Source organism: Epinephelus lanceolatus, chromosome 15 (assembly GCF_041903045.1).
Source record: "Epinephelus lanceolatus isolate andai-2023 chromosome 15, ASM4190304v1, whole genome shotgun sequence".
Classification (NCBI taxonomy): Eukaryota; Metazoa; Chordata; class Actinopteri; order Perciformes; family Serranidae; genus Epinephelus; species Epinephelus lanceolatus.
The window spans coordinates 43,267,652-43,285,305 of record NC_135748.1 but is presented as its reverse complement, the minus strand read 5'-3'; the positions used below and the strand labels follow the sequence as shown (position 1 = coordinate 43,285,305).

The following is a 17,654-nucleotide window of genomic DNA, read 5'->3' as shown; positions in this document are numbered from 1 at the left end:
CTATATTTAGATGATTAATTTCGTAAGTTTTTAAACGTGCAATATGTAATTTTCTGCTGCTAGGGGTCTCAAACCAAAACAATAACAGAAGACAGAGTTGGATGACGTCACGAAGTAGCGTGGGATCATGGGAGTTGTAGTCATATAACAGATACAGATCTTACTTAGCTTTACAGTTAGCGATGGCTTCTCCCTCTCTGCTGCTCTCTCTTGCTCAGTGCGTCTTATGTTTAGCTATTCCTCTGCCTCTTTTATAAATGCAGTTCATTTACCGGCATCAGCTCAGCATCATAGAAACCTATCGTTAGATGTTGTGGTTAGCCGGCCTCCGCTCCACACCGGAGCGCTGGTGCCCCGGCGGGCAGCAGTGCTTGCAGTACACTGGTGGAAATGATTAATATTTCGATAACATCAGCCAGATGTTTGCTTACCTGTCTAATAGAACACACGCGAGGTCGGCGTCGAATTGTAGTCCTAGATTTTCATGAAGCTCTCTCCATCTCGGAAAGGCCACACCAATATTTATCCTTGATTTAGCTCTCTTCTTATCCCAAATTCTTCTGGGATCGCTTGGTTGACCCGTACGTTTCCGTTTTACCGGCTTGTTTACCGGGACAGCTTCAGTGTCAGAAGGTGCAGCAACCGTCAGTGCATAATCATGATCCATGACAAGTTAGCTTAGCCTAGCAACAGTAACGTTCACTCTCTGACGTCTCATCTGGTCTGCTTCTTCTTCTTCTCCTTCATTTAATGGCTATGGTAACTGAAGTTACGTCGCGACCTAATGACACGGTCCGTAACTTTTGTTAATATTTCATATTTATCTGGGTTTGAAAAATTGTTGGAAACATTTCTGATAATCAAAGTACACAACTAAACAAAATATATAATATTGGTTTAGTCGTTTTTAGACATTTTTATGTGGAAAAACTACATATTATACCTTTAAAGAAAACATACCTTTCAACTTTTGGTACCAAAAATACACAACTAACCACAGCCAGAAACTGTATAAACAGAAATTATCGTTGGATTTTCGAATTTCTGACAGTCCTTGGACACATCGTGTGCAACAAATGCCACTGTCATAAGAAAAAATTGAATAACATAACCAAATCTGAGCTTAAAATAGTGATATTTCATCAAACTATTTTCATCACTATTTTCCTATGGCCTATTTCTTTGAAATAGGCCAAAATCAACTTGTCAGTTTGCACGACATCAAAGGGTAAGTTTTAAAAATCTAATAAGTCATTTATGGAGGAGGGAGGGTCGTGGATGTTCCTCCTGTCACTCAGGGAGGGTCAAGGGGAAATATCTGGAGCTTCAGGGAGGGTAAAAAAAAAAAAAAAGGTCACAAACTGCCGCCCCCTCCTCTCCTGATAAATAACAAACAGTCCCTTGTGTAAAGTATTGATTAGTGGAGTTTTAAAATGTGAGTGAAATAAAGTGTTTTGCATCATACTCCCATTCTGTCTGAAAGATTAAATAAAAATCAAATTTACTTGAGCTTCTGTTTCCTCGCAGACATTCGTGCTCATTAATTAGCTCAGATCAGTACTTCCTCCTGAGTTCTCTCTCTGTGTGTCCTCTCTGTCCAGATGTTCGGAAGACCATCATCGGCCAGAGCATCGGCGGGGTCATCTACTCGCTGTTCGCCGGCTCTCCTCTAGTCATCCCTCTAACCACAGCTCCCCTTGCCATCTTCATCAGCGGTAGGCTTCCCTTCTTTCATTCAGCCCAGCTCAACCAAAACACACTTATATTTTCACAGTTTCTGCCGACGGCCTCTTTGAAAGGGAGGCTGGGGGGTGGGAGGAGCACTAAGAAGATTACATCAAAAATCAAGAGAAGGAGGCACCCAGCCGTGTAGAACAGCAGCTCCAAACTCCTCCGTCCTCATGTGCTCCCTCGTTCACCAGAAAACACCGTGCCAGTGATTTGTTCACACATATGGCCCTAATGAGTGTTCCTGGTGCAGTCGAGCAAAAAGCACGACTCCAAAAAACATGCGTTTTTCAGGAAACAGGGAAATAACTTTTTTTATTTTCCTCCCTGATGTTACGTAAGGGTTGGTTTCAGGAGCCTACGGGTCAGGCAACTCGCTCATCGCACACACGAACATGTAAACTTTATATTCAGTTGTGAGAGACATAAACTGTTGTATGGGTTTTCCCCAACAGCAGTGTTCTGTTGGTGTTGGTGGATTTTAAAGCGTCCTGACGGCTGGAAGCTACAGAATCGGGCGGCGATGAGGAAAAGCAGCAGCTCCGACGATGCCAAGATGTAGTTTTAATACCAGAGCTGTTTGTTGGGTTTGTGGTGTGATGATCTTTGAAGTAAATGGGTTAGAATTGTGCTAAGCACATTCTCATGGGGATAATTATAGTATGTTTCCAGCAGCCTGTCTGAGCAGAACAATGGCCTGTTTGTAAAGTTGTAACTCATCTGCGCTCAAATCTGCTCGAGATTACAACTAAACTGTTATGGTTTTAACAAATGCAGTACAGCTCCTTTGTCCTGCTCATGTTTGAATGAAATGCTTTGTGTGTGTGTGTGTGTGTGTGTGTGTGTGTGATGTAGACATCTGTACTAAAGCTCTTCCTCAGTTTTTTACAAATAGCAGTAGAAACAATTGTCTTTTCTTTTATTTTAATCAACTGTATCTACAGAGAACAAAGAGATGATCGATATTAATCTTTAATCTGGTGTTGATGCCTCTGTCACGTCTCGTCTGGGGGGCAGGAGCAACATAAAAGTGTAAAAGGTTGTTCCCTCCGTGGTCCCCAAACCAGACGGCTCACAGCAGGACTGCAGTTTAAGGCAAAGTTATTTCTTACTGTGACAAAATTAACTCAGATTAAAAATAAAGTGGAGCAAATATAACTCAGGGTGAAATGAGACCTAAACAACAAGCAAAACAAATATTCAATTCAGTTAAACTCAGTATAACTTTATTTATCCCCGAGCATATTATTGTGCCAGAAAACACTTCAAATTACAATAACAACAATTAACGTTCACAAACGAGTAACAACCAGAGAGTTCCCAGGTCAGGGTCAAAACCAGTGTCTAAAAGAGAAACAATAGGAGTAAGGTCAGTGCAAGAGTTACTAAAAATGAACTAAAATGACTCATGAAATGAAAACTAAGAAATTATTATCTAACCCCGAACGTACCGACTGAACCTGTTTGAAATTTAAAAAACAACAACAAAAAGACGTTGGCTAAATCTGGCTCTTGACGATACATCAGAAAAACAGGACACAAATATACAAAATAAAATGGCCGCCCACCCCGCCACTTCAAAGTTCATTGAAAGTAATTGTAGGAAATTATTTAAATTACTTAATACTCTCAAAGTTACAAAAGCACTGATCGGTAATTCACTCAGGCTGCTGTCAGCTCTAGAGTGGTCTCCTCTGGTCTGAATCAGGGACTCATGTTGTTCCAAAGTTGTATAATTGCCTAGAGTTGGTTCGTGTTCTCACGGCAGCATTTACAAGAGGACCAGATCAAATGCCTTGTGTGAGAAAGCTGCTCTTGATTGGTCAGAATTTCCATGTGGGAAAAATCCAGGAAGTAAAGCAAACGTTGAAGAAGAGTACACTTGCAAGATAAATGTGACACTTTCTAATGTCACAATGGAGGGACAACTACGCAGGTTGATTTTAGCGCTGCTCATCGTGGACTATATTGCTGTCATTGTTCATTTTAGTCAAAGCATACAGTTTGAAAACGAGGCGCGGCTCCAACTAGAAAACAATGTTTTGATGCATTGGATGTGCTGAATGTGCATATTAAGGCAGTACAGGAGGAGGTGCACATTAATAATCCTCCAGGACTGTAACATGCTCATGTTTAACCCAAACAATGTGTCATGTGACTGCAGTTGCTTCACATCCAGGTCGCAACACCTTCTCACCACAAACCAACCGCACCAGAGTTCCTTTGGAACCGGACTGAGACCACCTCTTCAAGAAGGTCTCGGTCTGGTTGTTTTAGTGTGTTCACACCTGCACAAACGAACCGCACTGAGGGGGCAAACACACCTGAGTTAGACTGAACCAGACAGGGCAGGTGTGAAAGCCTAAGATACAAGAGACACAGTCACCAAGAAAAACACAGAGAATAATAATGATGGTTTGGAGGCCGAGGTCAAATCGCTGCTGCTGTCAGACTGCTGTCAACTCACCTGTTGGAAACTTGAGGAGCCAATCAGCAGTCCACATTCCCCCAGACTGAACCCACAACTCCAGCCAATCAGTGCAATACCTGTAGTTATGAGACATAGATCCTCACACATACAGAGCACTCACTCTCACTCAAAATAGTCATAGGAAGGACCGGGTTCAGACTGCATGATGTCAGCCTGATTCTAGCCCAAAGCAGCGTTGTACTTGGTCTGCTCGTGAACGACAATGAGTGTCGTATACGATAATCCATCGTTTTATCTTGTGTAGTGTGTCATAGTTGACGACAACCAACGCCACGTCTGTGACGCTTCATGAACATGTCCGGAGCTGTCACAGCCTCCACGCCAGCGAGGCATTATGTTTTCAGTTTGTCCACCTGTCCCATTCTTGTAAACCCGATATCTCACAAACACTTAAATGGAGTTTCTTCAAATTTGGCACAAACAGCCACTGAGACTCAAGAATGAAACAATTAGAATCTGGTGGTCTAAGGTCAAAGATCAATGTCACTGTGACCTCAAATCAACAGTTGCCCAATTTAACAGGACTTTTGGTGTAAACCACACCCTCTTCCGTTCTTCTATCTGAATGCAGAAACATAATTTTGTCGGTTGGTACAGATCCAGATGATGACTCTGATTGCCTCGACTTTGCTTATCACAACCGAGTTAACACACGAGTCTGTGTTCGGTGTGAAGGGCCGACATGTTTACTGCTGCTTCATCTGTAGGAAGAGGAAGAATTAAAGAATCCATCAATCACCAGGAGTTAAACACTTGTGAGGTTGTCGTAGCAGATTGTTAATAAGACGACTTATTTCTCAGGTGTTTTATGATGTGTGTTCATTTCTCTGTGTGTTTGTGTGTGCGTGCAGTGATCCGAGGAATCTGTGACGACTACAACCTGGACTTCCCGGCTTTCTACGCCTGCATCGGTTTGTGGAACTGCCTCTTCCTCATCCTGGGAGGCATCTTCAACGTCAGCCTGCTCATGAAGCTCTTCAAAAGGTGTTTGTCTCATATGTTTAAATTTAACTCACTTTGGTTTTATTTCAATAAAATCCAATGCGTAGAGGCGATTCTTAGATTCATGGTGTGTCTGTTGGCGTGCGTCCGTCTCCGTCAGACAGATAAAGGTTTTAAATTGGGAGGTCGTGTCAGCGTCTGCAGCATAAATCAGCGGCACTCAGCAGAGGCATCTGTTTTGTACAACAAATAGTTTTGAAAGAGAGCGTTGTATGTGACAGCTCCTTCCCCTCCCCCGCTCCCACATATCCAGAGTTTCAGATCTTTTCCTTCAGCTTCTCTGTTCAGACTCTCTTTAGCCAAAACCAACAGATATTAGGTTTCCTTTGATACGCTGCCCCCCGTCAACTCGACGCTGAGGAAGAGGAGCAAATACACCAATCAGGTTTTAAATATAGAACATTTTATTCTCTTTGCTCTATTTATAGTTTTATGACTCCGCGCTGATAAGGCTTTATGTTTTATGTCCCAACACGATATCTCAAGAACGCCTCAAGGGAATTTCTTGTCCACTTGGACTCAACAATGAAATGTTTAGATTTTGTTGGTCATTGGTCAAAGTTCAAGGTCCCTGTGACCTTGTCTGTCTTATTCTCCTGAATGTGATATCTCAAGAACACCTTAAAGGAATTTCTTCAAATTTGGCACAAACGTTCACCTGATGAACTGATTAGATTTTGGTGGTCAAGGGTCCGAGGTTTAAGGTTGCTATGACCTTGCATTTATCTTGTTCTCGTGAACGCGATATCTCAAGATCAGCGTGAGGAAATTTTGTCATGGTTGAGTCCGAGTAGACATTTGTGCCAAGTTTGAACTGATTAGTTATGGGTGGTCAAAGGTCAAGGTCACTGCGACCTTGTCAGTCTCATTTTTGTGAATGCAATAACTCAAAAACACTGTGACAAAATTTCTTCAAATTTGGCACAAACATCCACATGGACTCAGCAATGAACTGATTGAATTTTGGTGGTCAAAGGTCAAGGTCAGTTTGACGTTGTCTGTCTGATTCTCATGAACGCAATATCTCCAGAACCTTACCTTTAGGTAATTTCTTTAAATTCTGGTGCGCTGAGGCAGACAAGATGCAGGGCGAGGGCGGTAATTCTAGTTACTCATAATTAGACTTTTTTGAAACTGGTTTATCTTTACATTTTAAATGGCTCAAAAACAAAACTTAAGAAGAGTAGCCACCATAGCTGGTTTGACCTAAAGTAAAGCAAATTAGGAGGCACGTGTAACATCCCAAGACCTACAAAAAAAGTCTCTTGGAGCCTAAACCCAACAGGAAGTAAGCCAGTGTGCATTTTTGTGCATTTTGTGCATTTTGGCCATTTATAGGTCTCATACTTTAACAAACTACTCTTACGAATTTTTACTGATTGACTTCAAATCTTGAATTTTTGTCGAACTGTGTGACTGTGGCAAAGCATCAAATTTCCATTTTTTGCCACGAAACAGGAAGTGGTTAGTAACTCCCCCTACACGGTCCAATCTGCCCCAAACTTCACATGAATGAAGACGGTCCTGGCCTGAACACATCTACATGCCAATATTTAGTGATAGTCATAGCGCCCCCTACTGGCAACAGGAAATGACATGTTTTATACTTTGATGCACTCCTCCTAGCAGGTTGACTAGATCCACCTCAAATTTGTTTTCAAAAGGCGAAAGACCTGGATGATGCTTTGTGCTGACAGTTGTGAGTTTTCGTCAAATGGGGTTGCTGTGGCATTATGCATATTTCGCCATTAAACAGGAAGTTGTTGTAACTTGAGCATACATTGTCCAATCTGCCTAAAATATGTCATGTATGATGAAAGTCTTGGCTTCATGCAACCTAGGTGCAAAAATCGAGGTCTAGTTATAGCGCCACCTACTGGCAACAGGAAATGACTTGGTTACCTCAAATTTGGTCAACACTGCTTTAAGACCATGATGATGCGAGATTACATCAAAGGACGTTGCCACAGCACCACATTATTTATTGTGAAACAGGAAGTTGATGTAACTTTGTTGCCCAAACACCACAGGTTTGAAAACACTCTAGGCTGTAACACATTCAGTGGCAACAGGAAGTCAGCCTTGTGTAACAATCGTCTTTTGACATTTACATGGTGTTGTTGAAAACCGATGTGCAGCAACTTGACCCAGAGTTAGTGTGTGCTCTCTCTAGCACCACAAAGTGGCCACAGGAAGCGGTGCAAAGTTTGCCACAGGTCATTTCTAGTGCAGGGAGTATCGTCTCACTCCTGCGTACAGTGTCCAACTTTCACTAAAAGGAACAGCAGATTCACTTGGCAAGGACCCTCGACGTGCTCAGTGGTGCGAGGGCCCGTTCATCGCTGCTTCCAGCCTTAATTTGAATTATTTTTACGTTAAGTTGAGTTATTATTGTAATTCCAGTTCATATGAATAGATTTATACCACCTGATTTTGACATGTGCGACACTAACATCAGCCTTGACTGTCACTTCTGTCATGTTTCTGTTTCTCCAGGTCGACAGAGGAGGTCATCGCCCTCTTCATCTCCATAGCGTTTGTGGTAGACGCAGTGAAAGGCACAGTCAAAAGTAAGTTTCCTAAACACACGACAGATGAAGCTTTTCTTTGTTCCTCCATCCTCCAACGCTAGCATCATACCTGCTGTCAGATCCACCAGCAGTCCTGTGTGTGTGTCTGTGTGTGTGTGTGTGTGTGTGTGTGTGTGTGTGAGCCTCAAACTCATCTCTGATTTTTAAACACAAGACAGGAAGCCTTCAAATCCCCCAAATAATCTACATATACACTTTTTAATGAAAATGTAAGTGTGCAGCTCGGCAGTGATCACAGCTGTCCTGGACTGAAGAATATTTTCTTGACTGATCGCCTCAGCTGATCATTTAGTCAATTTAATTAAAAACTCACACAGTTATTTTTTATTGTCCCTCTGCAGATGAAAAATGTCACTCAGAGAAATCTCTAAAAATCTCGTGCTTATTGCAGAACAAGATGTGTTTTTGAATCTTATTGTGGTGCCTGAGAGTTAATTCCCTCAAAATAGACAATGAAACACAACAACAACAAAAAATCTCCCAAACAGTTGATGAATTATCTGATCTAATGATAGCAGTCCCTCTTATTTAAATCCACTGCAGGTCAAACTAATAAGTGAGCATTTCATCTGACTGAGGATAACAAGAAGTTAACATTAGAGACTGTTCTTTATTTATCAGAGGAGGAGTGTGACTGCTTTTATTCTGACCCTCTCTGAAGCTCCACATATTTCCCCTTGACCCTCCCTGAGTGACTGGAAGAAAATCCATGACCCTCCCTCCACCATAAATGACTTATTAGATTTTTAAAACTAAAACTAAAACTTAAAGACAAACGTTGAAGATGAAATCCTGGAGTTGGAAAAAAAAGTCTCAGTTTTTCAGTTTATTTTTGGGCAGATTTTAAAGGAGACATAGAACAAAGTGATTTTGGTGAAATCACTTTTTTAACCCTTTGTCCACCTCCTGTGGACGGCTGCAGGAAATGGTTGTTTGCATGACTCTGTTTAGATTTAAAATAAGAATCATCAGAGCTCCAGCATTCATTCTTTTAGCAGCAGGAAGACTTCTGTCTCCTCTTCATCACGTCATGACCTTACGTTGTCTTACCTTACCTGCTGTGAAAACATTTCCCTGTAACGGCCGTGGGACATCACTGTTTCCATGATCCTGTATATGTATTAATCTAAAATAAAAACCACAAGAGCGAGAACATTCATTTATTTTGCAGCAGAGAGCTAAAGGCTTCTGTCGTCAGTGTCATCACGTTGTACGCTCGTAATGACGTCACTGTGTAACGTTACATGTGGTGCAAACCTGAGCGGTGGCACCAGAGGAATGAAAGATGAATCCAAAACAACATATTTTCACTCTGCTCATAAAAATGAGCATATGGCAAAAACTAAATAATGTACACAGTTTAAATAACTTATGGAGTGTTGAGGAATATTTTGTTTATGTTTCAGCTTTTAAAAATATCTTGGATTAATATGATTTGTGTTTTTTTGTAAACTCTGATGAAAAAAAAACGTCTTATTTCCATATTTTTTATGACACAGTTTCACTTTTATTAATCATTATGATTTATTGACTAATGTTGTGTTCACACCAAATGTGATGTGAATTTTTGCTTGGCGTTACTCGTGCGAGTTTGAAAGCTAGAATATTTTCTGTTGACTCACTTCACACGCATGAAATCGCTGAATCGAGGAATGCACTTTTGCCGGTAGGTCCTCGGCATCCCGGGGGATCTCAATGCTGACTGGCTATCGTGGTGCGAATTCGTTGTGGAAGTTCTGATTTTTCATCTTTCGAGAATGTGTATGATGTGAAATTGCACTACTCACTTCATTCACACCGTGTAATTTGCATATTTCATGACATCCATGTCATGTCCATTGCGCATCAAATCGTATCTTCACATTGACTTTACATTTATTACGCATATTGCTGTGTTTGCGCCGGGTGTGAACACGTTACATAACCTTTCAGCTCAGGTTGTACAGATAATAGTGACATGAAGCATTTGAGGATAAGAAGTGACATCACAATGAGCAAAAATACCACCGTAGGTCCTGGTGGATGGTTTCTGTTGCAGAGTTCAAAGTTCAGATTTTGTTATGTGTTTTTTTTTTCTCTGACGACAGTGTTCATCCCTCATAATGTGTTCAAGGACCGTTGGAAATTTGAAGATCCTACAATAATTTCTGTTTTTACAGTTTCTGGCTGATAAATCAAATCACCCTCAAATATGGAACAGTCCCTTAGTCCCTCTGTTCCTCAGGTGGGTCAGGACACTGAGAGGCTGAGACAGATACTGAATTAATCAACCCAGATCTGGACCCCGCCTGCAGCCATACTGCACCACGCCTGCCTTTACTGCACCTCATCTTAGTATACCATAAATATTTTGCACAATTTAATTTCCAGAAAGACGAGGTGACGATAGCAGAATGTAATTTATTTGGAATGCAGTGTTGTCCTGTTTTGGAGATTGCCGGTGCAGTAGTTCAATTTTCAGAAACCATTTGTAAAATACGCTCCGAGCTCATATGCCATTACCATAACATTAACCTCTGCCATTTTGTTGACACTTTTCATCCCAAATATTTCGCACTAACATGAATGAATACATTCAGGCTGTGTATCCAGTCTCCTCTGCAACTTTGCCTGCTGCATAACTTTCTTCTGGTGTGCTGAAAAGGCCTGCGGACGGAGCGACACACACACTCTCCAATCAGAGTGATAGAAATCATTTCTCTCTGTGTGACACTCTTATACACATCACTGCTTCAGTCTCCTTATTTACAGTAGCTTTAAAGCACCAACACACATTATCACTGCTGTTAATACTGAAGCTCTGACGCTCCCCTGATCTCAGGTCCGTACAGTCGGGTCCGGCTCAGCACAGAGATAAAATCACGCAGTGTGATGTTTAAGGATTATAATCCATCGACCTCTGATCCTGTCGCTGCCGTTAAGATGATTTTAATATCTGATATTTGATGTCTGAGACAAAATGTCCAAAAACAATAAACAGGACAGGGATCATCCTGAGTGATGTCCGATCTGTATTCTGCCTCTGATGAAGAGCAGCACGTGGCCTCAAACTTTGCCTCCTCCAGAGACTCAAACAGGATACAGAGTCTGAATGATGATGTAATTCACAGCTGACGACAGCGCAGGTGCATTTGTCTCATTCTTGTGACATCACAAGTATAATTTTGTCATAGTGAAACTTTTTTGTCAAAGATGACTTTATTCTGGACGTGAGCAGAAATCTCTCTGAAGCACAGATGAGCTGTTCAAGTTCAGAGGTTTATGAATGAACTAATATGAAAGAACATGTCATTGATATGTTCATGTGCACATGTCAAGAGGTCACGTCCCCAAAACAAAGACACAAAGCAAGTAGGAAAAGTGAAGTGTGACTACATGAGCTGACTCAGCAAAGATAACACTGAATGAGAAACGTTGATCTACAGGAGAATAAATGTTTGAAATCTGCAGAATATTTGAGAGAGTTTCTGAATTGTTTGATTATATTTTTAAATTTTGAATCGTCACCCGCTGCCTGAAATTTGTGTTTTTCATCAAGTTAATTTGTCATTTCTTAAAATGAATTATTGACTTATATTGAATATTATAGCACATGTACAACATGTTACCGAAAGCAAATTAGTGCATATTTGTTTCTTATTTTTCATCGTTAGCTAGGTTAAGGGGGGCGGTTCGTCAAATGTGCTAGGGCCGCCACTGTAAATATATTAAAACAGTCTAAATCTGTGCATATATATATATATATATATATATATATATATATATATATATATATATATACACACACACAAACATATATATTACCAATTGTCTTTGCCTAAAAAAATAATATAAATAGTAATATTACACATTTATCTTAATCAACTTGTCCTGCTTTTTAAAAATCTTTTAATAAATGAATATATGCAATACAAGATATGAATACACAGTATATATATGTATATTTATGTATATATGTATAAACACACATACTTTAAAGAAATATCCACTCATTTACATATTAATACATTGTTATTAAGAGAAAAATAAATCCATAAATAATCCCTGTGAACAGCTGGTGAATGTCAAACCCTTTCTTCAACCCTCCTGAATATCATGTCTTTATACATGATTTAAAATGTGTGTATGTTTGGACATATAGAAAATTTTCCATATTGCCTTTTTTTTTTATTTTGGAGAATAAAACTCATCAGGATTCATCCTCTGGGCACCATGACTGTCTGTGCAACTGTCCATCTGTCTCATATTTATTGACATATTTCTAAAAAAAAGTCAAAGTCACAACTGACTGACATCAACGTTCTTAGAGCCAACCCGTTAGTGTGGCTGAACATTTTGGTAGGTTGCTGAAAGTGGTTGTTTTGATGTAACTAAAAGCTGTGGGCGTGTCTCCAGTCTTTCACAGGTACTACCACGCCCCGACGCTGGCCAACAGAAGCATAGAGACCTTCAGTCAGAGCGAAGACCTGCTTGGGGGAAACAGGAGCGAGGTGGTGGCCAGGCTCGCGCTCAACGCCCTCCCTGAATCCCTCATCCAGTGCACTCGAGAGAGGCCGGTGCTGTGCCTCCTGCTGATGCTCGGGACGTTATGGATGGGCTACACCCTGTACCAGTTCAAACGGAGGTACATGCAGCACTGCAGCACTGCAGCACTCTAAAGATAAATCACTGGAGAAGTTTAAATCTTGTTTGGATGAGAGCACCGCCGGCTGCGATGAATACTGCTGAGTTGGGCCTTGAGTCTAAAGATTGTCTGGAGTGACAGAGCTTAAAGGAAGTTTCCAGACGGGCTCTCTCAAAGCTCCCGTTTCTGTCGAAGCTTCTGTTCCAGCCTGTGATTTAATAAGCATTAATATTCTACTTCTGATTGCCCCCAGTAATCAAATCAACCTCAAAGCCGGATTCAATTGTGTAAGCAAAAGGCGGACCGAGGTACTTAAGCAGTGTCAGGATTGCAGCCATTGTCCTTGTCTTGTCCACAGTAATTGTATTCCTCTATTATTTGTCTCTCCTCGCTCCTCGCACCCCCCCCCCCCCCCTTCCTCTTTCAGTCCGTTCCTGCATGCCAAAGTGAGGGAGGTGCTGTCGGACTGCGCCCTGCCGATCTCAGTGCTCATTTTCTCCTTCATCGGCTCCTACCTGTTCAGTGACATTGAGCGTGAGTATCGTCTGTTGGTTCTTCAGGTGACGGAGTGAATTCACCTTGATAAATAAAACCAATCAGCCCAATCACAGTGTGTTTAAACTGACCTGCAACAAACGGGACCACGATTTTTGTTTTGGGTTCTGTTTTTACGCCTCTGTGACGGCGATAACTGCAGCCAGAGGCATTATGTTTTCAGGCTCTCCGTCCCTCCATCCCTCCCATTCTTTTGAACACGATATCTAAACGAGGTAATTTCGAAGAGTCAAGGATGATCTGATTGGAATTTGATGGTCAAGGTTAAGGTCACTGTGACCTTGTCCATCTAATAATTGTAAACGCAATATCTCAAGAATGCCTTTGAGGAATTTCCTCAATGAAAATCTGATTAGTTTTTGGTGGTTGAAGGTTAAGGTCACTGTGACCTTACGTCCATCTCATTCTTGTGAACGCAATATCTCGAACACCTTTAAGGAATGTCATCACATTTGGCACAAACATCCACTTAAATTCAAGGATAAAGTCAATGGAATTTGGTGGTTGAAGGTAAAGGCAGAAAGCCTTGTAACAGGTTGTCCTACATTCATATATATGCACATCCATTCGTCTGTCCATCTTTCTCTTCCATTCTCTGAACACAATACTTTAAGAAAGGGGATTCCTTTGCATTTGGCACAAACGTCCGCTTGGACTCAGTGATGAACTGATAGGAATTTGGTGGTCAAAGGACAGGATCACTGCAACCTTGTCTGTCTAATTATCATGAACGCAATATCTCAAGAATGTCATGAGGGAATTTCCTTAACGAAGATCTGATTGAATTTTGGTGGTCAAAGGTCAAGGTCACTCTGACATTGCATCTGTCTCATTCTTGTGAACACAATATTCCAAAAACACCTTGAAGGACTTTCCTCAAATCTGGCACGAACATCCACTTGGACTTAGTATTGAACTAACTAGAATGTGGCGGTCAATGTGACCTTGACCATCTATTGTCATGAACGCAATATCTCAAGAATGTGTCGAGTGAATTTCCTTAACAAAGATCTGATTAGATCTGGTTGATCAAAGGTCAAGGTCACTGTGGCTTTGTGTCCGTGACAGTCTTGTGTACTCAGTGTCTCAAAATCACCTAGAGAGAATTTCCTTGAATTTGGCACAAACGTCCACTTTGAGTCAAGGAGGAACTTACTGAAATATGGTGGTTGAAGGTCAAGGAAGAATGCCTTATATTACAAGAACAGTGCCATTGCAGCTAGCTAATGTTAGCTGAGATGTCACCGGAGGTGAGATTTCATGCCTCACTTCAGGCGATAGCCGTGGCCGGAGGTGTTATGTTTCACAGGTTGTCCATCCGTTCATCACATTCTTATGAACGCAGTATCTCAAGATCGTCCTAAGGAAATTCTCTCGAATTTGGCACAAACGTCTGCATGGGCTCAACAATGAACTGATTGGACTTCGGTGATTGAAGGTCAAAGGTCAAGGTTACTTTGACCTCACACATGTTCTTGGCCCTAACTCTAGAATTCTTTATCTTAATCTTAATTTCTTTGTGAATCCACACGAGGCAGCTCGCAGCTGAAATCTGACTTTCGACTTTCTGAGGTCAAAACTCTTTAATCTTTAGTTCATGATGAGCTAAAATTGTAAATTTTAGGCTCAAATCACACACAGTGACCAATATTTTAAATCTGTAGGTATTATAGAAATGTAAAATTTAGCTCTAAATCTTCTGTGATAATGTTTAAGCTACGGTAATGTACAGAGTTGACATACAACTGTATGAGGGACTATATGACCACTGCCTTTGTAATGACCTTGAGAGTTTCCTGAGAGTTTTAAAGAGGGAGGAGATGATGACTAAATATTTTGTTTCTCCGTGAAATATCAGGTTTGTGTTTTGTACTGTGGATCATACTAAATACTTCCATACCCATGAGTCTCAGCTGCTGTTGCTATGGTGACAAAGCCAGTCAGAGGCACAAATTAGAGCTGCTCCAAATTCAAAAAGCTTTGTTGTTATGACTTGGACAGAAAGTGTCTCAGAATCCCAAAGTGATGCATAAAACAGAATTTGAAGCTCTGCGATCAGATGTTTCTGATCAAAATGTACATCTGGGATTGAAGGGTTAGGGTCAATGTTCAAAGGCCTGTACCTGAGTGTTAATCACAGAACTCGATCACAGTATCTCATCTGTTGTAATGATGATTTAACCAGGAGAGTTTCGCGTCTGTCAGAACATTAGAAATACTTCAGTCGTCATCACAGCCTCGTCTGTGCAGAAAATACACAGAACTTTAGGAACTCTGGACGCCCAAAATACCTCCTGACACATGCTAACTCTGAGCACATGTACGGGCAGATATGTTTTCTCACAGCTTTTTAATGAATGATGAAGTGATTAGCAGTTTTATTTCTGTGCTGTTAACGAGGCTAAATATGACTCAGGAAGGCAATATTTGATTTGTAACATCTGCGTGTGTGTTAAAGGGACAGTTCACCCCAAAATCAAAACCACATATTTTTCCTCTTTCCTGTAGAGCTGTTTGTCAGTCTGGATAGTTTTGGGTTATCAGCCATTGAGATGTCTGCCTTCTCTCCAGTATAATGGAACTAGATGTAAATCCCCAAAAATCCATTTAAAAATCTGCGCGGTTATTCAGTTGGTGGGTGTAAACAAAAAATAGCTCTACATGAAACTGCTCATAACGAGGTCTGTGGATTATCTCCAGTAACTTCGTCAGGATTTCTGGAAACAGACATTTTTTGGCCCTCTACGGCCAATATCTCCAACACTCAGCAACTTGCACCAATTTGATAAACCGCTCTACAGGAAAGAGGAGAAATATGTATTTTTTATTTGGGAGTCAACTCTCCTTTAAATGTCCATTTAAACAAACAGAAGGTGGGTTTATTCGCTGCATTCTCCTTCCATCTTATCAAATACGGCGGCTTTGTCAGCGGACTGTAACGTCACAATATGATGTGCTAGGTAGCCTTATTCGTTGATTTTGGACATTCACAGATGGTGTCTCAATTTACGCATACATGCATTATGTGTTTTCAAAATAAACATACTATGTAAAACACTTTACTTTTTACATTTATTTCCTTCAGTTTAGGCAACAAAAGCCTGTGTTTAGGTTTAGGAAATGCATTGTGGTTTAGCCTGAAATAAGTGTGGTTGTTGCTAACATAATATAAAGTCATGTGACATTTGTCACTAGTGTAGCATGCTACACATACTAACCAGGCCCCCGGAAAGTATGTCAATTTTCGTAGTGGCCAAACAGTGGTACTGCAATTTCCAGGGTCTTTCACGTGATGCCGCTGGGCCCAAAAAGACTGTTTTCCATTGACTTAGAGATGTCTGTAAATCAATGAATACATTTTTTCAAGCATCACAACTAATGAAATGACTCGTTCTACTATCAAGATTTAATCAATTTGGTCCGATAACATTTCAAAAATTTTGGAGCAGCCACAAGATTAGATTTATTCTTTTTCAATCTCCATTCAAGTTAGGGAAGCGCTAAACTGGGAGTCAGCGGAAGTCTCGTCTGCTCTATGGGCCCAGTGATGTGGAAGCAGCGCCGATCATCAGGGTTATTTCATACCGTGAACACAGATCTTTTTGGCTTCATGCTCCTCTGAGCAACTTGAATGAACGGGATCCTGCCGCCAATGTTGTATCCAGTTCTCTTAGCACGCTACCATGATACTAGCACTCTACCATGTTACTAAAAAACTCCACTGACTTTAGTTTTCACACAGGAAACGAACTACGAGCTCCCAGGGGGAAAGACTGGAGTTGTTCGTCCCATCCACGGTTCTTGCTCATTATACTGCAGTAGTTGCCAGTGTCAGAAATAGTTGCCACTTGGTGCATATCACACCGCCGCAAAGAGTGTCTTGGTGCGTCGTGTCTGGTGCTGACATTTACTGACAAAGTGGCAGAATTTGAGAAGTGAGGTCGTGGTCGGCAGCATCAGAAACAGATGCTGACCAATATGTATCAAACACTGCACAGGTGCCTCTGTGCGTTGATGTCTGACACCAAAATCATCGACATGTAGGAGTGAGAACGACTGGTTTATTGTTCAGGCCTGTCATTTTGAGTATTTAGGTAATGTTACAGTCAGTTTGGCTCCCTGCTGTAAGAAACAAAAATCTGTGGATCAAAGCACGGCGCCTGTTTGTTTCAAAAATGACATTAAATATGAAAAATGCTGTTGTTGGTTGGTCGTCAGCTGTCACTGTCTGACTGCACAGTACTGTTTGGGGTGTATTTACACTTTGGGGATTTAGACTCTGGTCCAAATCTGCCGAAGGGCTCAAACTTACAGCTCGTTCCCTTCTAAGACAGACGGTGTAACTGCGAGGCCTCCCCTGTTTGCTGGCTTTATTGTCTTTTTATGTTCCTTAATCAAGGCACAGGCCAAAACACATTGGAGATTTTCAGTTTTTATCCTCTATTGTTTCGCATCATTTTCAGTCTCCATTCATCGTTGCCAAGGCAGCAGCTGTTCTCCAGGGGTCGACACAGAAACACAGAGACGAGCGCCAAACCCTCAAGTGAATTTAAATTTAAGTGCCCGGCCAATTTTCTGTTCCTTTACCTCCAGAGACAATAAGTCATAAGATAATAGGCCCATTATTGTATTGTCATTTCTACCTAAATTTAACCAACTGCAC

At 41.1% G+C, this 17,654-nt stretch overlaps 1 protein-coding gene across 5 annotated transcripts in view; it reads left to right on the top strand.

The window, feature by feature from the left end:
• slc4a11 (solute carrier family 4 member 11) overlaps positions 1-17,654 on the top strand; it is a 184,408-nt gene that overhangs the window by 150,816 nt on the left and 15,938 nt on the right. For all 5 annotated transcript variants that reach the window (XM_033643534.2, XM_033643531.2, XM_033643529.2 and 2 more), the window contains 5 exons: positions 1,602-1,715; positions 5,071-5,203; positions 7,718-7,791; positions 12,208-12,436; positions 12,864-12,970. In XM_033643534.2, the coding sequence (XP_033499425.1) occupies positions 1,602-1,715; positions 5,071-5,203; positions 7,718-7,791; positions 12,208-12,436; positions 12,864-12,970 (657 nt within the window). The remainder of the gene's footprint in view (positions 1-1,601; positions 1,716-5,070; positions 5,204-7,717; positions 7,792-12,207; positions 12,437-12,863; positions 12,971-17,654) is intronic.